We start from the raw sequence: 26874 nt of genomic DNA on the forward strand, positions 1-26874 counted from the left end.
GTCATTTTAGTTAAACAACAGTACTAAGTACCATCCCCTTGGGCCTATGACTTCCCCAAGTATAGATTGTTGATCTGACTTAGAATACTAAGTATGGATTCCTTCCTGTGGAGTGGGGCTCAAATTGAATCAGAGGGTGGTTAGTTGATTATATAACAGCTGTGCCATTAGTGCATAGGTGGGCATATCTTGCCTATTTAGTATTGGAAAGGTTCATAGCCAGGTAAGTCCTTTGATGCCTTTTTCTCTCCTACTTGGCTACCTGCATCACAACTTCTGGCTCTTTGGAAGTTAGCCAGGAGGGCTAACAAGTTCCAGCTTGTTCTCTATTTTATAACTCATGTGTGCAGAGTCTTCAGCCACAGGTTCTTACCTGGTTGTTTTGATTGGTATCCAAGAGGACTGATAAGAGCTTGAGTTTTCAGAAATCTGACCAACTCTTTGAGCGGTACCCAACACCTGGCACCTGGAATTTTGTGTGGTGACTCATTGCTTCTAGAAGCATTATCAAGCAAGCCATGATGGGTGTCTGTCTTTAACCTCACTTTTATATTATTAAATTGGGTTACAAAATAGTAAATTTTCATAGGGATTTTTTTTATATAGCCTTTGTTTTGGCTAACCTTCACCTACCCTCTCTCCTGTTCCCCCCACTCCCCCACCCCACTTAAACATTTCTACCCCTAGTGTTGCCCCTCTCTGCTTTCCTTACCTATGTCCTAGCCTCCCATTCTTTTTCCAAGACAAGGTTTCTCTGTGTGTAACCTTGGCTCTCCTGTAAGTATCTCTATAAACCATGCTGGCCTTGAACTCACAGAGATCTGCCTGCCTCTGCCTCCCAAATGCTGGGATTAAAGGCATGCGCCACCATCACCTCCCCCCCCGCCATCCTTTAAGGCACTCCCACATTCCAATTTCCTCTTTCTAGTCTCCAGGCTTCCGTGTTAAAGCTACAGAGTGGAAGCTGGAATTGGCATTTGAAAGAGCCTGTGTAGCATTTCTCCTGGTCTGGGTTATTTCATTCAGTAGAATTTTTTTTTTCCCAGTTCAGTCATTTACCTGAAAACATCATAATTTAATTATTTTATAGCTGGATGAAATCCCATTGTGTATGTGCACATTTTCATTATCCATTCATCAGCTGATGGACATCAGCTGCTTCCATTTCCTTGCAGTTTTGCAGATATCTCTGTAATGTGATACAAGCTGGATCATCTTGTAGTTTGATTTCTAGTTTTTTTGTTGTTGTTGTTGTTGTTTGTTTGTTTGTTCGTTTGTTTGCTCGTTTGAGAAACCAGATTTCCAAAGGGTCTCCTCTAGTTTACAGCAAAACTGGATCCAAATCTCTCGTCTTGCACAAAACTCAACTCAGCAACCTCAAACCTCAACTTAAGAACTGATACCTTGAAACTGCCAGAGAAGGAAGTAGGGAGTACACTTCAATAGTTAGAGGCTTTCTGAGTAGGACTCACAGAAGCACAGGGAATACGACTAACTGTGGATAAATGGAATCTCCTGAAACTAAAAAGCTTCTGTACAGCAAAGGAATCTATCATAAAAGAGGCAGCCTATAAAATGGAAGAAGAACATTGCATCTCTATATTGGGCTGAGGATTAGTGTTCAAAAAATGAACATGAAGGAAACAACCAATTAAAAGAGGGATTGTGGTGTTAAGCAGAGTTCTCAGAAGAAATACAGATGGCTAATATAACCTTTTGAAAATATATAACATCCTTGGTGCTCAGGGAAATGCAGATTAAAGCTACTTTAAGATTTCATATCATGGGCTGGGGAGCTGGCTTGGTGATTTAAAGCACTGGCTGCTCTTACAGAGGACCCAGGTTCAATTCCTGGCTTCCACATGACAGCTCATGCCATCTGTAACTCCAGTCTGAGGAGATGCAACACCCTCTCCTTTCTTCACAGATTACCAGGCATGCATGTGGTGCACAGACATGAATGCAGACAAAACATACATACACATAAAGTATTTTAATGTTGAATTAAAAGATTCCATCTCCAGTAAGAATGGCTATCATCAAGAATACAAATGATAATAATAGTCTTGTAAAATGAATTGTGGGATAGTTTTACTATCCATGTTTTACAGAGTAATTTGTGTCGAATTTATATTATTACTTGCTTAAGGTTTTTTTTTTTTTTTTTTTTTAAATAAAATATACCAGTGAACCTGTAAGGATCTGGAAGTTTCTTTATGGGAAATTACTTAACTATGAGCTGTTTCTTTAATGGACACAGGTTTTCAAGTTACAGGTTTCTTCTAGGATGAACTTTGTTTCGTTGTGGCTTTGAGTATTTGTCTTGCCTAACTTGTTGAATTCATTGGCATTTTAATTCTTTTGCTATCTGTGGGCTCTGTAGTGATGGCACCTTTTCATTCTTGATCCTAATGATTTGTATCTTCTTATCAAGTGTGTTGATCTTTACAGAGAATTGGCTTTTGTTGTCATTGGTTTTGCTCTTTTATGTTTATCCATTTTCTATGTCATTCATTTATGCTTCCGCTGGATTATTTCCTTGCTTTTGCCTCATTACTTATTATTAGACCTCTTTTTTAAAATACTTATTTATGTTTTATGTGTATGTGTGTGGGTGAATGTCATATGTGTGTGAGGTGCCTGTGGAGGAGAAAAGAGACCATTAGATTCCCTCGGAGCTGTATGGGACTGTGGAACATGCTCGAGCCTTCTGGGAGATCAGTGTTTATGCTTAACCCCCAAGCCATCTCTCCAGCCTATATATAGATTTCCTGTTGTCTGCTCAGTCCATGTATGTTCTTCCCCCCACCACCACCTTTATTCTTAGTAACAGTTGCTAAGAGAAATAAGTCAGAGCTCTAGTAGTAGTTTGTCCATTTGAGTCAATCCAGTTTTCATTTTTGAACTTAAAGCTGAATGTGTTTTTAGACTCGTACATTCTAGGTAAATTGGCCACTTTGTCATCGTACAGATTCTCTTGTTACCCCTGGCAACCTTTGTCCTGATCTGATTATCTGGTATTATAATGTGTCACCCGTATTCAGCTTTCCTTTTATCACCTGGCATATCTTTATTTGACCTTTTACATTTCAGTGATCTCTAGCTCTACATTTTAATAGATGTCTTATACAGGACATGTTGTTGAGTTTTAATAATTAAGAGTATACATCTTTTCTTTATAATTTTGAGACGTTTGTATTTAATGTAAATTTGATGTTTTGTATAAATTTACCAGCCTTCTATTTGTGCGCTGTTCATCTCCTATGTTCTTTGCTTCTCTCTCTCCTCCCCAATCCGCCTTGTCCCTCCCCTATCCCTCACATTATTTACTGTGGGAGGGGAGATGCATGTACACATGGAGATCAGAGGACAGCCTGCAGGAATCGGTCCTCTCATCACATCATGTGGGTTCTAGGTATGGAACTCAGTCTGCACAATCTAGACAGCAAGCACTTTCACCAGCTGTGCCATCTTGCTGGCCTCACATACATTTTCAATATATTAATTCCACTTCAGTTAGTTGGTTTTGATGTTTGTTGCTTAATTCTGGTGAAATATATATATATATATATGTATATATATATATATACACACACACACACACACACACACACACATACATTTTGCTCACGATCCTGAATGTATTTATGATGTTTATAACTGCTATTCTTGAGGCCTGATTGGCTAATTCTAGCCTTTGTATTATGCTAGCTTCTTTTGATTGCTTTCCTATAGGCTGTATTTTTCTGTATTGGGTACTTAGAACCTGACAGAATATGAATGCTGGATCCACTGTGCTTCTCGGGAGAGTGTTGATCTTTGTCTGCAATCTGTCTTCCTGGGGTTCTCCTTTATACTTTTTTAAAATTTATTTTTTTAAAAAATTGTTTGTATAGGTATGTGTCTGCAAGTGAATATGCCATGTTAATTCAGGTGCCCACAGAGGTGAGAAGACAGTGTCGGATCCCCACGAACTGGAGTTACAGGCAGTTGTGAGCTGCCTGACTGAGTACTGGGAACCAAACTTGGATTCTCTAGAAGAACAAGCACTCTTAACCACTGCACCATCTCTCTGACCCTACTGTTATACTTTTGAAGTTCACTCTTAGGATGTGAGAGCAGGGATGGGGCAGCCTTTAGTCTGTGGAAGATTTGGTTTCGGAGGCCTGGATTCTGCCTGGGTCCTCACGCATTGAAATGTGTTTGTAACCATCCTGCTGCCACTCTGTGTGACCTTGAGCAAACCTGTTTTAAATCTGGGCCTCAGTTTCCACACCCAGTAAAGGGTTTGGTACTTCTGTGCTTTTTATCATGTTAGGTAGGGATTGGGTCCTCATTTAATACAATTAAATGCAACTATTTATCTAATACAGTAGTCATACACTGGGAATACAAAAATCTCATGCTTTAAAGACGTGAGAGATTGTGAGACACTTTGGAGCACTTAGAGTATGCACTCCCTTCGGAGCTTTGCTTTGTGGCTGTGGTGGGTTTAGGCTACCCAGAAAGCTCATGTTCTCTCTAAGAGTCCTCTGCATCCTAGCCTCTTCCCTGTCATCTCCATAGTCCTTCCTGAAGTTGTATGGTAGCCATACCTTTGTCCTCAGCTTCCAGAGTGTGCAGACGGGGCTTTGAAAGCGTAGATAGTTTCTGAGAGGCCGGAACTCAACTCCCTGTGGCCATGTGTTGTTATCCCTGCCCCCCCCCCCATACACAAGTTTGTATCTTACACTTCAGCTTCCTCTTACTCTTCAGAGTGACCCATTATTCCTGTTGTGCCTGCAGCTGACAATGAGAACAACATCACCTCCAACCAGTCCCGGTCTCCACCTGCTGCAGTAGAAGAAAAGTGGAAACCTCAGGCCCAGAGGAACAGTTCCAACAACAGTAGGTCTCAGCATGCTGGTGCCTAGGGCTCCTGGAATTACCTCATCCCCGCTACAGCTGTGTCCTGTCCCCCATTGTTACCATCTGTACCTCCTATGGGACAGAAGATGATATGATATATGATATATACAGCTCCAAAGCATACTTGTGCTTGGACTCGGGCAGGAATCTTAACTTGTGGATAGGCAAAAGGAGGCCAGGAAGAAGGGGGGGTGCATGTGTGTTTCCAAAGCACTACTTACCGCCAGAATCACAACTAGAACCCCACATTTTCACAATTCTCATAAGCTCTTTTCTTGACACTGGCCATAAGGCATGTTACTCATTAGAGATTACTATGTAATTCCTGTTGAGGAAAAGGTTGTATTCAAAGGGTTAGGTGTTTGGCGCATGTGGCAAGTATGTTGTACACATACCACTATATACGATTGTCATGCCCACAGCAGGCATTATTAATCAATCATAGAATCTTATCCATATGGTACTGTCAGCTGTTAAAAGCAGACCACACCTATTTGTATGAAAGACAAAATCTATTTGTTATTCTTCATACTAGCCAGGTTAAGCATCTATGAATGTCAAAATTGATCCTTTCTCTCTTTGTGTCCCCCGCCAGCCACAACTAGTGGTTTGACACCCAACAGTGTAATACCTGAGAAGGAGCGGCAGAACATTGCAGAACGGCTACTACGGGTCATGTGTGCTGACCTGGGTGCACTGAGCGTGGTCAGTGGGAAGGAGTTCCTCAAGTTGGCACAAACCCTGGTAGACAGTGGCGCCCGCTATGGGGCCTTCTCAGTCACTGAGATCCTGGGCAACTTTAACACACTAGCACTGAAGCACCTGCCACGCATGTACAACCAGGTGAAGGTAAAGGTGACGTGTGCCCTGGGCAGCAATGCCTGCCTGGGCATCGGTGTCACATGCCACTCCCAGAGTGTGGGCCCTGACTCCTGCTACATCCTCACGGCCTACCAGGCTGAGGGCAACCACATCAAGAGTTATGTGCTAGGTGTAAAGGGCGCAGACATCCGTGACAGTGGTGACTTGGTGCATCACTGGGTGCAGAACGTGCTGTCAGAGTTTGTGATGTCAGAGATCCGGACCGTATATGTAACGGACTGCCGGGTGAGCACATCAGCCTTCTCCAAGGCTGGCATGTGCCTTCGCTGCTCAGCCTGTGCCTTGAACTCAGTGGTGCAGAGTGTGCTGAGCAAGAGGACACTGCAGGCCCGCAGCATGCATGAGGTCATCGAGCTGCTCAATGTGTGTGAGGACCTAGCAGGCTCTACGGGCCTGGCCAAGGAAACCTTTGGCTCTCTGGAGGAGACATCACCCCCACCCTGCTGGAACTCAGTGACAGACTCGCTGCTCCTGGTGCATGAGCGCTATGAGCAGATCTGTGAGTTCTACAGCCGTGCCAAGAAAATGAACCTCATTCAGAGCCTCAACAAGCACTTGTTGAGTAACCTGGCCGCCATCCTGACACCTGTGAAGCAGGCGGTCATTGAACTCAGCAATGAGAGCCAGCCCACCCTGCAGCTGGTGCTGCCCACCTACGTCCGGCTAGAGAAGCTGTTCACAGCCAAAGCCAATGACGCAGGCACTGTCAGCAAACTGTGCCATCTCTTTCTAGAAGCACTCAAGGAGAACTTCAAGGTGCACCCAGCCCACAAGGTGGCCATGATCCTGGATCCTCAGCAGAAACTTCGGCCAGTGCCACCCTACCAGCACGAGGAGATCATCAGCAAGGTGTGTGAGCTCATCAACGAGGTGAAGGAGTCCTGGGCTGAAGAGGCCGACTTTGAGCCTGCCGCCAAGAAGGCACGCTCAGCCACTGGCGAGCACCCCGCTGCAGCTCAGGAGGATGACCGGCTGGGCAAGAACGAAGTATATGACTACCTTCAGGAACCCCTCTTCCAGGCTACTCCCGATCTCTTTCAGTACTGGTCATGCGTGACCCAAAAGCACACGAAACTTGCCAAGCTCGCCTTCTGGCTCCTGGCTGTTCCTGCTGTGGGGGCTCGAAGCGGGTGTGTAAATATGTGTGAACAAGCACTTCTGATCAAGAGGAGGCGACTGCTTAGTCCAGAAGACATGAACAAGCTCATGTTTTTGAAATCCAACATGCTTTAAGACTCAACTTTGGGGAAAACAAACAAAAAAGATGAAAAGAAGAAAGATGTTAGGGAAACACACACGCAACACTGTCACAAAGAAGTTTAAGTTCTAAACACTGTGGAACCTCATTGTAAATGCCCCCCTGGAAACTCAAGTGCTTTTTTTTCAGTGTGTGTGAGTGAGTGTGTGTGTGTGTGTGTGTGTGTGTGTGTGTGTGTGCACATGTGTCCACACCGACACATGTGCATTGCATGGGTAAAGAGTGTGGGGAGCTCATGCTTGAATGCACAGCCAGAGAAGCTCCACAAGTGTGCATGTGCTCACACGCACACACGCGCACGCACACATACACACACACAAACCTGGTGCAAGTATACATGCCTGTCCTCAGGCGTGTGTGCATTGAACTGGGTGTATCAGGAAAGCTGAGAGACTGGGAAAGCAGGATGGTTTCACTTTCCTTGGGCAGGGGCTCTAAGGACTCCGTTTTCAGGTGTGCAGAGTGAGAGAAGCTGAGATTGTGAAATATTCAGGCAGCTGAGGGCTGAAGTGGTTTGATCTCCCATCCCCAACCCCAACCCTTCCTTTCCATTCCTCCATCCCTTCAACCCATGGTACCCATCCTCCGCCCCAGCTGCTCTGACAGGTTCTCCAAACTGCATCAGATGGACAGTTTCTGCACTGGACTTTATTTCTTGTTTCACCTTCAGGGCATTAAGCTGCTGTACCTGTGACCTCCCCCTTGGATGTCTGGGGCAGCTGCCTTAGAATACACACTATCTATCTCCCCAGATCAGGAAAGGAGACTTTAAAAATATAAAGCTGATGTTTTACTTTTTAATATAAAAGAGAGAGAGAGAGAGAAAAAAAAAGACATCTTTTTCCAGAGATGTATAGCTGACTCTACACTCAAGGTTTCTTTGGTTTTGTTTGTTTGTCTGTTGTTTGTTCCTCCAATGCTTTAGCAACTTTTTATCTTTTGGGGGATTCAGTTTCTTTTCACATGTGGTTTAGTCTCTGCTGGGAGGCACTGAATGTCATAACTTATGTTCTGGAGTTTTGTTTCGTTTGTTTTACTTGCCCCTTTTTGTTCTCAAGTCACACTGTAAACTAGCTCATCTCAGTGGTGGTGTTCAGGACAAAGATCAAGGATATGTCTGTGTGTCTGGAGTAGGGAGTTGAGAGGAGTCATGGTTCCTTGGCTGTGGGGTTTGGTGGAAACCATGGTGGGCGGCATGTGGCTTTAGGCGTCCTGAATGTCAGTGAGAGCCGCTGCCTGGTCCCTGCCTGTGGTAGTGTGAATGCCCACCTCTTGAATGTTTGCCTCCTGTACTCAGCATCCTTCGTACAGCTTCACACACCCTGATCCCCAGCTCTGCAGGGACTGTGACTTACTCCAACCGGTGTCTGCCAGACCCACAGTCTCCCTCCCTTCCCAGATCTGGGGTTCTGGGAGTTTATAGCCCTCAGAGGTCCCACAGGCATCTCAAACCTGCAGTCAGGGCAGTGGTGGGGCAGTTGCTGGTTCAACAGTTGTCATCTTGTGATCTTGTAGATAGCTGTGCTTGACTCAATTCTGTGAAAGGGGTTGTTAGCCCTTGCTTCTGATCCCCAAGGCCAGGAGCCCATGCTTCTCCACACAGTCCAGATGCCAAGAGGAGACACCATTCTCTTCATGGGATGATGAGCATAACCACCCCAGAAATAAAGACCTTGGTGTCCCTGACCCTCCAGTGGCTACAACTGTGGGACGAGGATGCATATATGTCAGGCTAAGAATAGCCACCTCTGTGGGGCTCTTTGCAAAAGCACCTCTACCACTTGGGACTTGAACTGGCCCCTCTTCCCAGTCATAAAGCATTACTCAACTGAAAGATACCTCGACTTCAGAAGCACTGTACCCATAGCCCCATCCCCCAGGTCCCTGGCAAGGAGGGGAGTGAAGATGGTTTGTAGACTCAAAGGGTTCCAGTTGTGTTCTGGGTCCCAGAACACTGTCCTGGAGGACAAAGCCTGCACTCTCTGCCTCACAAGACTAACCGAGCTCTCCCACAGTCTCAGATGTACAAATAGATCAGAGAAGGTTGTGTCCACATTCACTCTGGCAAGTTACGTTCTCAGGAACCACCATACAATCTCTACTCCGGGGCAAGTTCTAGGCATTTTTATCACAATGGCTTCAATTTGGGTCCAACCATCAGAGGAACTTCTGTCCACAGAGAAATCCAGAGTAGAGCTGAATGTCACCCCCTGAAGAATGCAGGAATGTCTTCAGACTGCTCGGGGCATTCCAAGAGGTGGACTCTAGATAACTAATGATGGATACCTCCAGTCTCTCTCAGCTGTTGGGAAAGGGGCCACAACATGGCACTTGTAGCCACACTGGAAGCTGGGTGATTACTAGTGCAGTCAGTGAGAATAGACCTCAGGCAGAGCTGAGCTGAGCTGCTGTTACTGGCTATTCATCGGCCATGCCCAGAGGTGCATTTCAGGCATTCTTTTCAGAGCGTAGACCATTCGCCCTCCAAAAAGAAAATAAGTGTTAAACTCCAGGCATCTGGCCATAGGTCATCACCTCCTGCCCAGTTCATTGGCACCTTGAATCTATCCTTGGAATTACCCTGCCTCGGTAGGTTCAATGTGAGCCCCTCTTAGTCCTCAGAAACCTGTCTCTCGGACTGCCTCATGCTCAAAGATTATTAGGTGGCAGGCTGTCAATCATTTCTCTCTAGTGTCACCAACCAGAAAGAGCGGGCCCTGTGAGTGTCTGCTGTCATGTGGGCCATCTCACAGTGCATATCCTACAACAAACAGCTCAATAAATCCCAAAGATCTCCCAGGTGCAGCCACAGGCCCCATCAACAGCAATATCCACCTTACCAAATTCTAGTTCATCCAAAGCACTAAGATAGGCTCTTCCAGTTCACCTCCGATGGCCTGGGCTGGCCTTGACCTTCAAAACGATTTTGTCATCTGCCTCGTGATTCTGTGACCACTAAAGGTCTTTACACCACAGGCTTTTGGGGGCTGGGAGACCAGGAAGCTGGGCCATTTCTCTCCTGTTCTCAGCTTACCTCAAGCTGTATGATTCCCTGGCCAAGAATGGTCTTTGCTTTGACATCCGTGAACCCAAACAGGGAGTAGGGAAGATGCACTTCCATTAGCAAGGTTCTCTGTGAATCTGAGGTCACATTGTTTCACCATTGAAGCCCAAACCAAGGCCTGTGGCTTGTTTGCCTGGGACTCAACACTCAAAACGTCTCAGGTGTGTGAAGAATGGTTGTACATGGAAGTACTTGTTCTCAACATGGCTGTGTTCCCAATACCCAAGTCTACCTGCCAAGCCGCCTTTGCATGGCATTCAGCAGCCAAGAAGCAGGGTTCGTGCTTTCTGAGCACAGCTGTCTGCATTTCATCCCTAGAGGTTGCCTCCACAGGAAGCCACGGTGCGAATGATGTCACCATCCCACCTGATGGCTTCACATTTGGCCAGTGTTATGGGGCTGGCTCTTGGCTGAGGGAAAGGTGCCCATTTCTTGGTGAGAAGGTCAACTGGTGATGATGATGAGAACTCAGCTCCAGGTTTCTGGGAAGGACCTGCCACCAGTTGTGTAGGCTGGCCAGAAGTCTTCATTTCAGTTTGACAAGTTTTATCTCCTGCACTGAAGAAATGGAAGAATTCAACAAGGAGTGTTTTCCACTGTGAAGCTGAATCTGCCTTTGGAGCCCATTTCTGAGCCTCATTTCCTGGCCTCAGGCTACACTGCCCAAGGAGGGGGACACCTGGAGACTCTGGGCACCAATATACTCACTCCGAGGACACAGGGCCACCAAGAAGGATCAAAGCTGGGATGTAGGGGGAAACCATGTGAGATGCTACCCCAGACCTTGTCGTGTCATGCTTAAAGAGGAGCGCACAGGAAACTCCTTACCCCATAAGCTGTTCCAAGTCTCTAGCTTCCTGGCCTTGGCAGTGGTGTGACACTACTGTGTCTGAAATATATCTAGAGGAAGTTGTCTGATGGGCAGAATCAAGGGACTGAGGCTCAGGCTATACCCTGGAGACAGGGCGCAGGAGCTCCTGTCCCCAGGACAGTGGGAGAGCTGGCGAGGAGGTCGCCCCTCCCTTTCACTGTGGCTAATGTTTGCTAGGCCAGTTATGGCGAACCAATGATGCAGTGTTTCCTCTTATGTTCCCCTCCTGTCTGCCCTTTCTTGGGGGTCTCCAGGGAGATTTTATGGCTGTTGTGGTTTTTCTTCCTATCTCACTTGGGTCTGAGGATGGCAGTCTAGAGAGCTCTGATTTTGACCAAGGGTCTCTGAGCAGATATAGGCCTCACATGGAAGAAGGTGGTGCTTTCAAGGTTCCACTCCCATATGGGAAATACACTAGGCTTGGAGTTGACATTAGCATCATGACCCGCCAAGGGCCGATCCACCCAAGCATCCCATTAGGCACCTTGACTCTTTGAACCAAAGTTCCTTAAAGGGCACGGCAAAGCCCAGCCTTGTTCTTAGGAGCCTGAATTTGCAGGCCACCTGGAAGAAGGGCTCTTCCCACAACCCAGGTGTTCCGAGGCTCTCCTAGGAACCTTTTTCCACCCAGCTGGGGTGGGTGGCTTCCCCAGCGGGACTCAAGTTTATGACCTGATGTAGGCTGGGTCTGGCCAGCCAGCAAAGAGCAAGAGCCATGTGACAGGACCTTCCAGACCCTAAACATCAGGAAATCATTTTGTAGAATAACCCGGAGCAGAGATAGTTTTTAAGAGGCATGAATTATTTTTTGTTGTCTCCTGATCCTGTCTTTTTTCTTTTCCCCACAACTTTGTGTGGGTGATCAGTTCACATCAGGTAAATCTTGAGAAAAGCCTTGGTGCCCCAATCCCTCCTGCCCCCCCTACTCAGTGACCACATGTGTACGCCCCCATCCTGTCCCAATAGTAAAGATGTTCTAGGCAATACCATAGACACGTCCGTGTCTCGCTTCGAGTGCAAGAAACTCAAGTCATCTTTAAAAAAAAAAATTAAAAACACAAAAAAATTTACAAAAAAAGCAAACACACACACACAAAAAAAAATATCTTTTTTAGGCCAGAGTTTTCTACAGGTATTAATGAATATTTTTCTTAATCCTTATAAGTTTTATGTGTTTAATATTTCTTAATACCAGTAGCATTAATTTATACTTTTGTAGCAACATAATATTTTTATAAACAGCCAGTGCTTGGCTCAACTCTTCACGGGGGTTTATGCAGGGCTATCTTAGGGACCCTGTGTACCATGTACTGTATTTAAAAAAAAAATTACCTAGTGTCACACTTGCTGTGTTAATTAACAAAGATGTCGTTGGTGGTCTCCTGTATCACTGGTGTGGATCCAGCAGTCCTTCAAGGAGCCACGTTGCATGGGGGTTGAGTTACCGGTTCTTGTGATACATAAACTCCCAAGGCCAAACTTGTGGGTTTATTTAGGATTTTCTGTGTGTCCTTTGGGGTGTTTTGTTTTTGGTTTGGATACCGTTTCTCCATTTTACAGCCAATTTGGTTTCATGATGTTTAAAAGTTTTACTGATGTTAAATGGAGGAAAGGAACAGAAAAATTTTAAAAAAAAGAGATTTTTACAAAGTAATAAAATTTAAAACTGAGCTGTTTCAATGTTGCTGTTTTTACCTGTCTGTTCTTGTCCAAAAGTGGAATATTCCCATGGAGAAGAGGAAGGTTCCACTGGGTTCCTTAAGTCACCAAAAGCCCCAGCCCAAGATTCAGTTCCTTCCTGACCCCCCGAACCATTTCCCAGCTGGTTGTTGCCAAGGCAAAAAGACATCCTTTCAGTGACTAGAGGATCAGTTGCCTAAGTGCGTTCACAAGTTCATGTCAGTGTTGTATTTATGGTTTTACAATAAAACAACCTTTAGGAACCTCTGGTGTGTGATGCCTTTCTTAGGGTTGGAGTTGGGCCATGTCATCCACTGTGTAGAGGGGAGAGCAGAACACCTCAAGGGAGCCCAGCGTGGGGAGGTTGCCTTCTTGTTCTGTAGGTAAGTGAAGCACAGGCCCCTCCTCCAGACCCACTCATGTCCCTGACTAGTGGTGGGGAGCTCCACTCTAAGAAGCTGAGTCACATGGGTCTTCTGCGGAAAAAGTCCTATCAAATTATGTGTGTCATCTCTATACTTGGCCCCTTCCCAGAGGGCAACAGCCTTGCCCTGCAGGCATGCCCCACAGGAACCACGGGCATCTGTGTGCCAGCAGGTAAAGTTGGTGCAAAAGTTTCTCCACAATTGAAATTATCAGAAGTTGGCAGCATCCACAGGCTTTTCTGAATTCCCTTGACCTTGAGTGTCAAATAAGGCCAGGCTGTGGCCTCTGGACCTCATCACAAAGAGCCAGCCTCTGGGTTGGGTTGTATGACCATTTAAGAAGGTGCTTATTAAGCAGCTGCATCCATACTGTAGCAAGTAAACCTGACTAGTAACCACCGAAAACCCCACTGTAAGACTGGATGTGCTGTGTGCCTCTTCAGGGTAGGGGCCTCCTGGCAGGGGATGAATCTTGGTTCCTTGTGGGGTGAGTGATGTGGTTTCCTGAGACTGGGTTACAGGCAGGCCTCACCCCCATCCCACCAGAATGATAATTGTTAGGGTACACTATTGTTTGTTTAAAGCAAGTCCCAGGTGAAGCCTGTCCTGAGAGAGAACACAGTACTGTCACAGAAACAGGTGACTTCGGAACAGAAAATTGGAGTCAGGACAAGTACGAAGCAAGGTGGCATATCCTTAGGACACAGCCCCAGCCCCTGGTGTATCTTCCCAGGGTGTGGTGGCACACAGCTCTGTTCAAGCACTGGATAGGTCGAGGCAGAACAATCGGGTGTGGAGCCAGCCTGGGCTACAGAAGGATCTTATCTCAAAGCTTCCAAGAGCTGAGCAGGTTTTCATGAGGACACTTATTCTCATGAAATAGGGAATCCAAAACAATACAAAAAAGTATACCCAGTGAAGCTGACATTCTACCCACTGTGGGAACCAGCCAGCATGTGGAATCTTACCCTCTGTTAAAGATTTGTGCTCCAGGCCAGTCCAAAGTGCCCCACTTCAAAGTGGTACCTCAGATTCCCCTTAGCAGCAGATGGATGTACATCGTGATGATGTTTATTAGCCCCAGCTGAGGGACCTTCCTGAAACCTGTTTCTGCACAGTTGCCTGTCTCCTTCCATCTCATCCACTTCAAACCAGAGCTGCAATCGTAAATATTGTTCCTCCAGATAATCTCTTCTTTTGGAAACTAGAAACCCCAAGTTCCAGACTTTGAAAGGCAATGTAGTGTCTGTTTGTGTCTCAGGGAACTATAGCATGTTCTAGACTCTCATCCTCCCTGCCTGACAGAACACTTTAGCAAACGGTCATGGGGCATGAAAAGCAATCTCCTTGCAGACCTGGTTTCTCCTACAGGGATGACTTTCCACTCCAGAGCATTATCAAGCAGGGGATCTTCACCCTCTGCTAATCTGCCCATCATCGTGGGAACTCTGGGTGGATCTAATTAGTGCCAATTACAGGAGAGTCCCCCAGGGCATGGTCACGGGCCATGCTTATCCTTGTGATACTTTGGCCAGCCCACCTCCTCTCTTTCCCACAGGGCAAGAATCCAGCACAACCCAGTGCTTTGAACTCTGGGCCGGGGCCCAGCTATTTGTTACAGATGCATTGGGAAAGCCAGTAGACAATCTCCTAGGGCGGAGGGCCAGTGAGGACCCCAGGAGACAGGACTCCAGGTCAAGGTAGAGAAGAAGCAGAGGCTGAAGCTCCAGTGATTTGGGATGTGTGTGGGACAAACTGACAGCTAGAGGGAACTACTAGAAAGGACTCGGGAGTGGCAAGGATGGGGACAACCTCAGGTACCTGGGCACTCCAGGGCATCACTATTTCTTTGACCTTGAGTCTTTGTGACCCCCATCCAACCTCTTCTAGAAACAAGTGCCAGGATTCCTGGGCTTTCTTTTTTCTGTTTGTTGAAGTAAAACAAAATAACCCTACTTTACACTACTGCAGAGTTAGGGACTATTGTATCTGAAGTGGTGCACAACCAGGATCTTGTTCTACAAGAAGCTGTCACATTGCAAGCCATGCATCTTGCTTTCCTGGGAAGGCTGGGTTACTCATGCCCTAAGCTTCCTTCCCCTCCCGCAACCCCCTCATTATAACCACTGTGACAGTGAGATGCCAACACACAGAATGCCAGGAATTGACAGCTTGTTTTATTTGGATCCAGATCACCTGGGCCAGCTCACACCGGGATGGACAGTGTCTATCCTCTGGCTTGAAGACTAGCACCTTCAGCTTCGTATTAGCTCCTCATACCCTGTGGATACAGAGTAACTCAGGCTGGGTCCTTGGGTTGGGATGAAACATCACCGCTGCTAAATAACTTATCTCCCATGGCTATTGCATGGGACAGTCTGGCTTTCTGACTTCCTATAGGTACCATTTTCCAGTGGGAATAGCAAGGCCCTGAAAATGTTAAGTGGCTACCATAGCCTGGTCATCCTTTTAAGAGCAGCTCCTGCCAGCTGAGCACTGTGAAGTTGGACAGGTAGGTGCTTTGTCCCTTTTTACAAGAATGTAAAGCTGCCTTCTAAATTCCCTTGAGGTCTGGTCTAGTGGTACAGAATAGTATTCCAAGATACTCAAGAAGATGGTAAATCAAGGCCTTCCTGGGCTATATGAGCAACTCCCTAAGACCCTGACTCAAAACAAACCATTAAAAATTAAAAAAAAAAAAACACTTGGCACCTAGCATATGATGGGGCCTAGATTTGGTTCATGTGGTTAACCTGAAAAAGTTGGAGAATTGCTCCACCAAGGTCCTCAGCTACTCTACCTGCCTTCTGCTGATGCCTAGGCATCGTCCTTCTCTGGACCAGCTAGCACAAGCTAGGTCATGGTCCTGGCTTTGGCCCATTTCCCAAGTGAGAAGCTAAGGCCCAGAGAGTGGACCAGGCTGCCCACCTAGGAAAGAATTCACTTTTGGACTCTCCAGCCCCCACCCCTTACCAGCACTCCCCTCCCTGCCTCCCTGGGCTTCCAAGGGCCTCCTACCATCACCAGGAACTCCACAGTACTCCTTGCATTCCTTCTCAGAGTAGAACTTGTTGCCGTTGCCTTTGCAACCCCCATAACTGAATTGGACACATTTCCCTTGTGCTGCATCAAATGCCCAGAGCTCTATATAGGCTCGGCAGGGACCTTGGACTATGGGGAGATTGCAGGCCGCTGTGAAGGGAAGGTGGACATGGAGTGTTAGTCACCCTTGAAGCTGCTGATGGGACATGCACAGGACTACTAAGACGGACAGAGGAGCCTGAACAGCTAGAGTGTATGGTCCTTTTACAGGCTGGGAAACTGCATGGCGACGTGACTGACCGAGGCCACCTGCATAGTGTAGAATTCCTATGAGCAACTTGCCCTGGATTCCACCCTGAGAAAAGCATAACTTGGGTTCATGGTCAGGTGGCCTGTGGCATGATGAGAATGAGGGGAAAGGAGGGTGCAATAACAAAGTGCACTCACCTATGGTCCGGCACGTCTGCAGACATTCCTTCTCAGAGTTGAAGTTATTGCCATTGCCCAGGCAGCCCCCATATTGGAAGGTCTCACAGGCCATGGAAGCACCATTGTAGTAATACTTCTCTATCATCCCTAGGCAGGGACCTTCTGAATAGTTGAGCTGGCAGGAATCTGGTAAGGAACAGATGAACAGTACTTACTGAGCACTTGCTGTATACCCCTGTACGCTTTGCTATGCACCTGTATGTGACTTTATATGCATCTCCCATGCTAACAGCACTTGCTGTGTGCCTATGTGTAATTTGATATACATCACCCATTTTAACAGTGCTGTGTGCCTGCATATGACTTGATGTGTACCGTCCATGCTGAAGGCCTATCTACTCATCCTTTGGATGAGAAGCAGGTATCCCTTACCTTCTTCACCCCTAGATGGGTTAAACTCAGAATGAATATCCAAATCCATAGACTCAGAAAATCAGTGTCCATTCCACCCCCTAGCCCAAAATGGGAGGTTTACCAGTGAGACCCTAAGACCTATCTGCCTGGAGACTAGCAGGCTCCTCCTTTCCTCAACAGCCACCTTGACCCTTTCAACAAGATGCCACCCATGCCTTTGCTCTCCTGTGACCCATAAAACCCTTCCTGGGCACAGCCTGAATTAGCATGGTGTGGGAAGTGTCTTTCCCTACCTCACCTTTGTCTTCTTAGATCACCAGCACTTTGATGATGCTCTCCTTTGGGCCTATCCTTTGTTCCCTCAGAAGTCTCCCCACTAACACCAAAGAGCCAACAAGACCCAATGCCCACAAAAAGGCCCAGGGTGGGGCGGGTTTGGCATTTACTGAGCAAGTTAAGAGAACTGTCATCCACACAAATTATCCTAATGTCCTTCCTCATTCCTGATACAAAAGCCATAATGGTCAGCTCAGGAGACAAACATCCCATATAGCAGAGCAAACCAAGGCTTGGTGGGTACACAGACTGGACAGAAACTCATTCCTGGCAAAGGTGAGCTCTCTTGAGCCTGGAACTATATCTGCTGCTTCTCTCCCTCTAATCCCACAGGGTACAGAACTTCATCTGCCCTCTCTTGGCCAACCATCAGCTCTGTAGCAGAGAGATGGGCCTCACAGTGCTGAGGCAGCCAGGGAGAGACAGGCACAGACTCTTCTTTGGAGCATGGCTAAAGCAAGTGAACAGATGGGATTCCTTACCTTCTTTCTTGAGAACATCAGTTACCAGTGGCCCAGCCCCTGATCCCTCGTTTTCTTGGGGCAGCACTGCCCGCCGAGCTCTCTGGAGAGAGGAGAGAACAGCATTGCAGAGATCTTGCTGAATTGCACCTGAACCACTGGAGTTGCACAAACAGACTAGACTGCCCACTGAAACGCTAGCTCCAGTATCAATTTAAATTCCAGAAAGGGCTTCACAGAGTGACATGCTCAAGAGGGTAGATGGATATAAAGTCCCCTGAGGCCAACTTTAAAAGGGATGGGTAGGAAGACTGCTGATCACTAGGCAGCCTTTCTGCTCACAGCCGTGGCCTAAGACTCGAATAGGCAGAACTATGGTAATCTTAGATTGTTTCTTCTTTTAAGAGGCAACTTAAAATTTTCAGGGCCCCTGGTCTCATCCAGGCCCATCTTAACCTAGTGGCATAGAGGCCTTCCTTGGTGAAAAGGGGGAGAAGAAGAAAAAAGGGACAAGCTAGATGACACAGTTGCTCAGAGGAATTGGATTAGATTGGAAAACTATTTCTACTTCACAAGGATGAGATCGAGAAACAGGAAAGACGATTAAGCCACCAATAAAATCCACACTAATATCCACTAATATACCAGCCACCACCAGCAATGGAAACCATTGGAGTTGGAAAAGATGTTGGGTTTAACCTCATAGTTGAGATAATAAATTGCCATTTAGACATGCAGGAAATAAATTCACATCCTAGGTGTTGTAGAAGGAAGACAAATAGGGCAGAAACAATAGAAGAAACTTTTCTGAGTTGAAGGAAAAATTGGGTTGCCCAATTATGAGGGAAAAATGAATTATCAAAACTAAAAACAAACAAAAAAACCAAAAACCTAAAAAGCAACTCTTTATAGGCATTCCAGGAAAGAAAGACAAGGTGCCTGATGGCTCTCAGGGTGAATAACAGGATTTAAACACAGAAGCTCAAGAGCAAAATATGAAGGTCATGGAAAAAATTGCAACCCAGTAATTCTCCACTTACCCAAGCTGTTGACCAAATGATAGACTCACAAAAACATAATCTAAGCTGGGCAGGTGTGCTGGCTAGTTTTTATGTCAATTTCTCATAAACTAGAGTCATCTAGGGAAAGAACCTCAATTGAGAAAATACCTCCATAAAATCAGGCTATACAAAAGCTGGAAGAGCATTTTCAAAACTAGAGATTGATATGGGAGGGCCTATCCCATTGTGGGTGGCACTACCCCGGCTTTTGTAAGGAAGCAGGCTAAGATAGCTATAAGGAGCAAGCCAGTAATCAGCTCCCCTCCATGGCCTTGGCATCAGCTCCTGCCTCCAGGTTTCTGCCCTGTTTGAATTCCTTCCTGACCTCCTTCAGTGATGAACAGTGTTGTGGAAGAGAAGGCAAAATAAACCCTTTCCTGAGTTGCTTTTGGTCATGGTGTTTCATTGCAGCAATAGAAACCCTAAGACAAAAAGAAAAGAAAAAAAAAGGAGAGAAAGAAAAGAAAGGAAGGAAGGAAGGAAGGAAGGAAGAAAGGAAGGAAGAAAGGAAGGAAGAAAGGAAGAAAGAAAAGGATTCAGAAATATGGCTCGTGAGTTTTTCCTGGGAAGAAAACTGTTCATTATAGAAACATTTCTATAAAAGAAAGGGAAATTTAAATTTCTGAAGTAAAATGTAATTGTATGGAGGTTGTGGCATCTCCCATGGAGAATTCAGCATGGCCATGATTGTGGTTGATGGCTGATGACAGAGAGTTCATGTATGATAGAACAAGACAGTGCAGAGGTTCCTCCATCTTGTATTCTTGATGAGACCATTTCAGGTTTAACCAGACTCTGGCTTCCTTAATGGAGAATCCCATGGGAAATTACCCAGCTCTGTTTTATAGGAACCAAAAGTTGGGGTGCCCTAGCTAACTTAGCTTCTGTTGAAACTGCTTTCTTCATACACTTATTTCTGAGAAGTTCTCCCTCCATACAGCTGCAGAGCGAGATGCGAGGATGTGGTTTCTGCCTTTTTAAAACCCAATGTTCTGGACACTCACGGATATACTCAGGTCCCTGGACACTTGAGTGTGATCCAAGCCAGCTGGAATAAAGACTTTCAATTGGCTACATACTGTGTCTTAGTGGTCATCTCTGGTAAGATCTTTGTAACACATAGAGACAAAGCTGAAGACAAGGAGTAGATCTTTGACATCAGGCTGGGCTGCCTGGTCAAGGACCTGAAGATCAAATCCCTGGAGAAGACCTACCTGTTCTTGCCCATCCTGAAGATAGATTATTGAATTTCTCTTGGGAGCATCCCTTAAGGATGAGGTTTTAAAGATCATGGCAGTGCAGAAGCAGACTTGGGCTAGCCATTGGACCAGGTTCAGTGTTTTTGTCACTATTGGGGACTACAGTGGCCATGTTGGTCTGGATGTTAAGTGCTCCAAAGAGACAGCCACTGCCTTCCAAGAAACCAACATCTTGGCCAAGCCTTCCACTGTCCCAGTGTGGAGAGGCTACTGGGGAACAATACTGGCAAGCTCCACACTGCCCCATGCAAGGTGACGACAGGAGCAGTGTGACTATGTACTTGTATGTTTCATCCCTGCCCGCCTCCAACACTGGCATTGTCTCTGCTCCTGTGCCCAAGAAACTGGCGTTGCTAGCCAGTTCTTAAACTCCAGAAGGCTGACTGATGGTCTTGATGGTGCAGAGTGCCTGGGACATGGCTTCTGAGGAATGATGGAAAAAACACTCACCAGAAGTGAAGTGGATTCTTGTTCCAGATCCCCAGGAACACATTCCCCTAGGCAGAGGACACAAATGAAGAATGAGCAAGAGGCCCAGGTACAGGAAGGCAGACAGATACCAGATCTTGGGTACTGGGTAAACATTGTGTCCTGTGCTTTAGAGCGCTCCATAGAGAGCCCTCCTCGATCACTCAAAGCCACTGATGGGACAATCAACAGACTGGTGGCTGCACCATCAGTCCCATCTGTTGCTCCAGCATCATCCCATCAGTATCCTCAGAAGGGCAGCAACAGTGGCATCTGCAGAGCTCTTCTAAGGCACCATGCTGCAGCCCCTAACAGTTTTACCTCGCTGCCTCCTCACAGCAGGCTTTGACAAAGAGCACTGTTATCCAGTTTGACAAATGAGGAAAAGTAAGGCTCTAGGAAGGCTAGCCAGGAGCCACGCCTCTCTGCTTAAAGCACTGCACTTGAATGTAGGTGCTCAGTGGAGTCTGTACTCTCAAACCCAAGGGCCTGCTGCCTCCTCAGCAGTGTGTTCAGAGACTTGGAGCAAACCCAGGAGCTCTCTGTGGCCTTGTTTGTCTCTGGGTGTTATAGGAAACATTCAGGGACTGAGGGTATCTTCAGGGGACAGGAAGGATGAAAGGACCAACATTCAGAGCGGGGCAAGATACCACTTACCTCTGTCAGCCATAAAAACGATGGAGTTCTCAGGGATGCCCACACTCAGGGCCACCTCCCTGAACTCCTGCAGAAGGCTGTCCCTCAGCTGTGGCTCCCGGCCTGCAAATGGAAAGCAGGGGAGATACCTAGAGCCCAGGGCACCTGGACTGGCCCGCTAGGGTGACTGTGTCCAGTGAAAAGTGTGGAAAGGATTGAGCCACTAATTCTCCTTTACACTCTGTTGAAAAATGGCTTCCCAAGAGACAGTGGGCCCATCATAGGTCCTCCCTGATCCTTTCCATTTTCATGGGGACACATGTGTTTGTCGGTGGGCAGCTTGCAGGTGGAGTTGAAGAAGGAAATCAACTTCCGTTGGGGCAGGGTCTCCCTGTCAAACTCAGAGCTCAGACTCTGCTAGTCTCACTTGCCAGCTTGTGTGGGGGTCACCTGTTGAATGGAATTACAGGCGGTGACCATGCCAAACTGGTGTTTATGTGGCTTCTATGAACCCCAATTTGGCCTCATGGGATTTAACCACTGACTGAACTGTCTCCCCAGCCCCAGGAGTTCCTTCTAGAGATGGAATGAGAAGTCTGCCTCACCAGGGAGACTGAGCTCTTCTTCCTCAAGGCCAGGACCCCTTGTCCCTCCCTAATCAGAGTTCTCTCCCCAAGGAAAAGCAAACTTCTTGTTCCCTCCCCCATGGTCCAAAAAGTAACAGGCTCCTCGTTGAGGCCTTTACCATAGAGCTTGGCAGTGATGGTGGGTCCGTGGTAGTGGCTGAACTTTTTGGTGAGGAAAATGGCATACTCATCATAGTTGGTGTGAACCACATAGGATTCCAAGGTTACATTCCATTCTGTGTGGGAGATACAGGCAGACGCAAGGAGTCAGTGGTCAGGCTCTTCACCTGTCCCTGACTCAGCGTGCTGCATCCACACCCCACAGCCACACGCCCCATCCAGCATCTCATGTCTGCTCATCCAGTGTCAGCCTCTCCCCGCCTGCTCGACAGCATTGACTCCATCTTCACTCCACCCATCCACTGTCCGTCCTTTCCTCCTTTTCTGACCGCCTCCCTGGTCCCCTCCCTCTCTTTCCCACCTTGCTCTTTTCATCCCTTTTCCCTCCCTTCACCCTTCCTCTCTCTTTCTCCCTCCCCCACACTCCCCTATTACCTCTCCTTCCGTTCCTGTTCTTTCCTTCCTCATTTTGTTTTCTTAAAGCAGAGTCTCATTCAGCCCAGGCTAGCCTTTTAGCTTGTTAGGTAACCAAAGATACCCTTGAACTTCTGGTCTGTCCTCCTCCTCATCGGTGGGAACGTAAGCATGAACCACCTTGCCCGGTTTTCCTTTCTTTCTTCCCACCCTTCCCCTTCCCTTCTATTCTGACTTTCCTTCCTTATTTTCTCTCTGTCACTTCACCCACCTGTCTTTCGGATGACCAGTCCGCTCACCTGTCATCCCCAGCCTACCCATTTGTTTATTGTTGCTACCCACTCAGTGTTGCCATTCTTCTGTCAAACACTCAGGGGTTCACCTTATGCACCGTGATTTAGCACACAGAGATTAGACAGGCAGTTGCTAAATTTGGGCCTGCATCCCTTTGTCACTTAGTACCAAGCATGAGGCCTGCAGGTGGGGAGCTGGGGAGCTTCTAACGTCATCCTTGGCATCCTACACCTCTCCCAGCTCTGGGCATATGCTAAATGGGAAAAGCTGTGGAGTGCCAAGCATTTGCGGGAAGTTCTGGATGACTTCTCAGATACACAGGAAGGAAGGTTGCAAGGGTCAAGAGAGAAGAGAAGGGACCATGGTGTGTCCCCACACTCACTGGATTTGTGGTAGAGGAACTTTCCATCGACGTCTGTCTTCTCATATGTCCCAGAGACCTCTTCGCAGACACCTCTCCTGGCAATGACCAAGCCAAAATGTTCTTTTTGTGTTTGGAAATGAACATTCCCAAATACCTTGTTTCATGGTCACCCTAGCCCTTGCAAATCCCCTTTTTGTGCATGGGGAACACAGAAAAGGGTTGCATTTATGCTTCCTGCCAGGGTAAGCAGTAAAGTCACTATTGCCATTGCTGCACGTTACCCTGGTGGTAGTGTGCTTTCATTCATTGCCTAATGTCCCCAGTGGGGATGAAACATTGATGCCCCTTAGTGGCATGGGGGTCACTCAGCACTTCTCATGGATCATACAGTATTTTAGCTATTGTGATTTCATGATCACTCCTTATCTTGTGAAGAGCTCTTGTGCCACATGCTGGGACACAGAGGAAAACCAGATAGGCCTGTCCTTGCATGGGGTTTGTAGTAACATGGGCCAGGAAGTCCAGCCAGGGCCACATGCAAACAGTGTACTCAGAGCAGTATGTCGGAACACTGTACTCCAGAGGCCTGAACTGGGGATCGGGGCATGGGGGAAGCTTTCTGGAAGAAATAACATGGAACTAGCACCCCAAGGACTCAGAGTTAGGCCAGGGAGGCAGGGAAATGTGCAAAGGCCTGTAGGGCTGAGAGCATGAAGGGCACTGGAAATGGAAAGATCTGCTGCAGAGGGTTGCAGAGGCCATGGGAGAGAGAGCATGGAGCAGGCAGGGGTGAGAGCTGAAAAGCCATGCCAAGATTTCACTCTTAATACTGAGAGCAGTGGGGAGCCATGGAAGGTTCTCTTCGGCAGGTGTGGCTTTTTCACAAGGTCTTTCTGGATGCTGGGTGAAGGCTGGATCGGAGGGAGAGACTGAGGTTGAAGGTGGAAAGGATAGTAGATGGGTTGCAGGAGACAGGAAGGACAGAGGGGAAGGGAGGGAGGAAAGGAAGGGGGAGAGGGAGGGAAGGAGGGAAAAGGCTTGGACCACAGTGGCAGCAGGGGAGACGGGATAGGTGGGAGAGGCTTGAAGAAGGGGTAAATCTCCGTGATGGCAGCAGGGAGGAATGAAGAGTCTAGAAACTCCACCCTAGACTCTGGCCGGAGGCTCTTTGGCTAGGTCCCTGGGGTACTTGTTCCCTTCTTTCTCTGAAGAATCCCCAAGGAGAGGCAGGATGCACAAGAAGCATTGTGTTGGAGACATGGTCCTTGAGAGGCTACTAGATGTTCGGTGAGGAGGGACAGCAATGGTTCCTGGGGTCAGAAGCAAGCTCCAAGCTGTGTTTCCAGGATCCTGGTTGTTTCTGCAGTGCCACTCACCGCCACCGGGTGCTGGTCGTGCTGATCTCTGTTTCTGTCGTCCCTCTCTGAAGCACCAGTGTGCTAATGCTCATCTTGTTCTTAATCTTCCTCAACCACGGGCAGGTGGAGCCCACTGCCAGGTTGAACCATTTTCCATAGATCTAGGAAGAACCACAAGCCCGGTTCTGGATTTACCCAAGCCTTTGAGAAGACATGTCCACATTTTCCTTTCCTCCTCCAAGGGCCAGCCCTTTAAAGGGCAGTGTCTCAAGGCCGATGGTGAAGTTCCAGGTACAACGTAGTTAGGGCAGAGGTGTGTGATGTCCCCCTGCCTTACACAAGGCCTATTCCACAGATGTAAAGTGTCTGTGAAGCAAGTGGGGCCCAGACTGCGTACTCCGAGACCACTAGCCACCACTGCTCAGGAGTGTGAGGCTTTGGTTGCATACCTTCCATAGCAGAGTGTGGGCCACCTTGTGGGGCAGCCCGATCAAGGGCCATGGAGCTACCACGAACCTGAAAGGGCCTTGTAGGACCAGTAACTGACCTCTTCCTCTTGACAACATTCAGATGGTGCTGACCTTCCAACCCCTCGACCTCCAGCACAGCTGTTCCTTGTCCTAAGAGACGCCTGGAGAGTTCTGAGAGTCCGCCTTCTGAGAGACACTGTCCCCCACCCACTTTATGATTCAGGACAAAGCTAGGGCTGCTGGCTCTACAACACACATACACACACACACACACACACACACACACACACACACATCTGCACATCCTCATTCCATATAGACACACAGTGCCGTGCCTGCCACAGGCTAGGGTGCCCTTGGGCTCACACTTCCCAACCCCATCGACTGCGTCCTGCTTCTCTTCCTCCAATAATTTCATAGGCCCGTCTCCAAAGCTTACAGGCCAACACCCATCCTATGCCACCTGCCACGTGTGGATTCCTCTGGGAATCCATGAAGACAGAATGAATGCCATGTGAGGGAATCCCAGAACAACCTACCTACCAGTCAGGTCAGGAAGGGCCCCTAAGGATCGGGATGCTGTATACAATGGGAAGATGGACACCCCAAGACAGACAGCAAGGCCCAGTGGCGTGGACATGCCACCACTGTGGCCATCTCAGCCAGAGAAGCCAACCTTACCCGGGACTCGCTGAAATTCTCCTGAACCTGGATGTCAGGAAATGATGGCACAGGGTCAGTCCCCGAAGCCACACAGGCGGTCAGCAGCAGGAACAGGGTCCCGAGACCCTGCATGGCTCTGGGGTCTTTGGCCTTTAATGTCTCTCAGCTTGGTGTGGGAGCAAGGAACAAGTTCCCTGGCAGGGGCAGCTGCAGACTGAAGCTGGGGAAGGGGCCAGAGGCCGGTGATGACCTTGGTGTTTGCTCTGCTCAGCCAAGGCCAATCAGGGTCCTGAGCCAACTCTAATCGATCCATGCAGCCTGGCTCAGGTCCAACTCTGTGGACAGGAAGCCATGGTTCCTGACTCCGAAGGGATATTGACCAAGCACAGTAGGGTTCAGACTCCAGAAAGACTTCCTCATAGGCCCAACTCTCCACAGGGAGCACAGGAAATGGGGGAGTCAGGTGATGGCCTTCCTTCCCCTTGGACCTCATGCCAGTGAGCCAGCAGGCACAGGCAACCTTGTCTGGCCTGTTTCTCACACAACAAAACATCAGTACCTGGATCTTAGCATTGGGGTGAGGTTTGAAGAGGTAGATGCTTGTGAACAGCTGCAGCATCTCTGGAGTGTGGTTATTGCTGAAGTATCTGTGTAGGGAAACTCAAATCCTCTGTAGAATGTATGTCCATTCTGTCTAGAACCACAGAACTGGACCCTACTTTCAGATGAGATTGGTTAAGGCAAGTTTGTACAGGATGGCACACCTCTTTTGTTTCGTTCCTAATGACTTGGAGTCTTTTGCAACAGCAGCCCAAGAGAGGTAACACAGTAACCTTTCAATCTAAAACAAGAACAAAAATATTCTTTTTGAGACAGGGATTTCAATAGCTCAGACTAGCCTTGAACTCCACACTCCAAGACAGAACTGCCCTTGAATATCTGGTCTTCCTGTTTCCACCTCCTGAGTGCCAGGGTCACAGGCATGCATACCAGGCCTGGTTAATGCGGTGGAGGGGGTGAAACCCATGGCCTCCTGCATGCTGGGCAAGAGCTCCACCAACTGAGCTCCATCCTTAGCCTCTAGATTTGCATATTATAATAGGAGTTTTAAAAAGTATCTGTGGTCTCCAGAGCTCAGACTGCTGTCCATGATGCTATGATCCCTCCCCATGTGCTCCTTTCTCCTCCAATGGTTCCAGCCACCATCTTTCCTCCTTTCATGCTCCTCTCTGGCAGAATGGCAGAATCCTGCATGCAGCAAGCAGTCCGTTACAGCTGACTCCAGAAAGCAAGAGGCCTGAAAGATTCAACGGGTCCCTTCCACAGTCAGTGCCTGGGCAAATAGTGTGCCATGTCCTTCTGAGAGGCCCA

The 26874-nt window shown here is 47.6% G+C and overlaps 2 protein-coding genes across 2 annotated transcripts in view; one reads left to right on the forward strand and one right to left on the reverse strand.

Moving 5' to 3' along the window:
• Znf618 (zinc finger protein 618) overlaps positions 1–7039 on the forward strand; it is a 166644-nt gene extending 159605 nt beyond the window's left edge. The window contains exons 15-16 of the mRNA XM_051187949.1: positions 4786–4887; positions 5504–7039. Coding sequence (XP_051043906.1) covers positions 4786–4887; positions 5504–7023 — 1622 coding nt within the window. The 3' untranslated portion in view covers positions 7024–7039. The remainder of the gene's footprint in view (positions 1–4785; positions 4888–5503) is intronic.
• Positions 7040–15243: 8204 nt separating this feature from the next.
• On the reverse strand, positions 15244–25725 carry Ambp (alpha-1-microglobulin/bikunin precursor). The gene is made up of 10 exons (XM_051187948.1): positions 25522–25725; positions 24389–24531; positions 23031–23107; positions 21940–22056; positions 21216–21317; positions 20541–20587; positions 17792–17873; positions 16578–16745; positions 16107–16280; positions 15244–15369 (listed from the first exon to the last, which is right to left on the reverse strand). The coding sequence occupies exons 1-10, from the start codon at positions 25633–25635 to the stop codon at positions 15344–15346; spliced, it is 1050 nt and encodes a 349-aa protein (XP_051043905.1). The 5' UTR covers positions 25636–25725; the 3' UTR covers positions 15244–15343.
• Positions 25726–26874: the final 1149 nt, after the last annotated feature.

This window comes from Phodopus roborovskii, unplaced genomic scaffold (assembly GCF_943737965.1).
Source record: "Phodopus roborovskii unplaced genomic scaffold, PHOROB, whole genome shotgun sequence".
Taxonomy (NCBI): Eukaryota; Metazoa; Chordata; class Mammalia; order Rodentia; family Cricetidae; genus Phodopus; species Phodopus roborovskii.

What these genes read in the sequence shown, in the direction of transcription:
- Ambp (XM_051187948.1), bottom strand. Translation starts at nt 25,635, where the DNA reads ATGCAGGGTCTCGGGACCCTGTTCCTGCTGCTGACCGCCTGTGTGGCT. An exon ending in AGAATTTCAGCGAGTCCCGG is followed by an intron (nt 24,532 to 25,521) that starts GTAAGGTTGGCT and finishes GGTTCTTCCTAG; the next exon opens with ATCTATGGAAAATGGTTCAA. An exon ending in CTGTGGAGTTCCTGGTGATG is followed by an intron (nt 15,370 to 16,106) that starts GTAGGAGGCCCT and finishes CTGTATCCACAG; the next exon opens with GGTATGAGGAGCTAATACGA.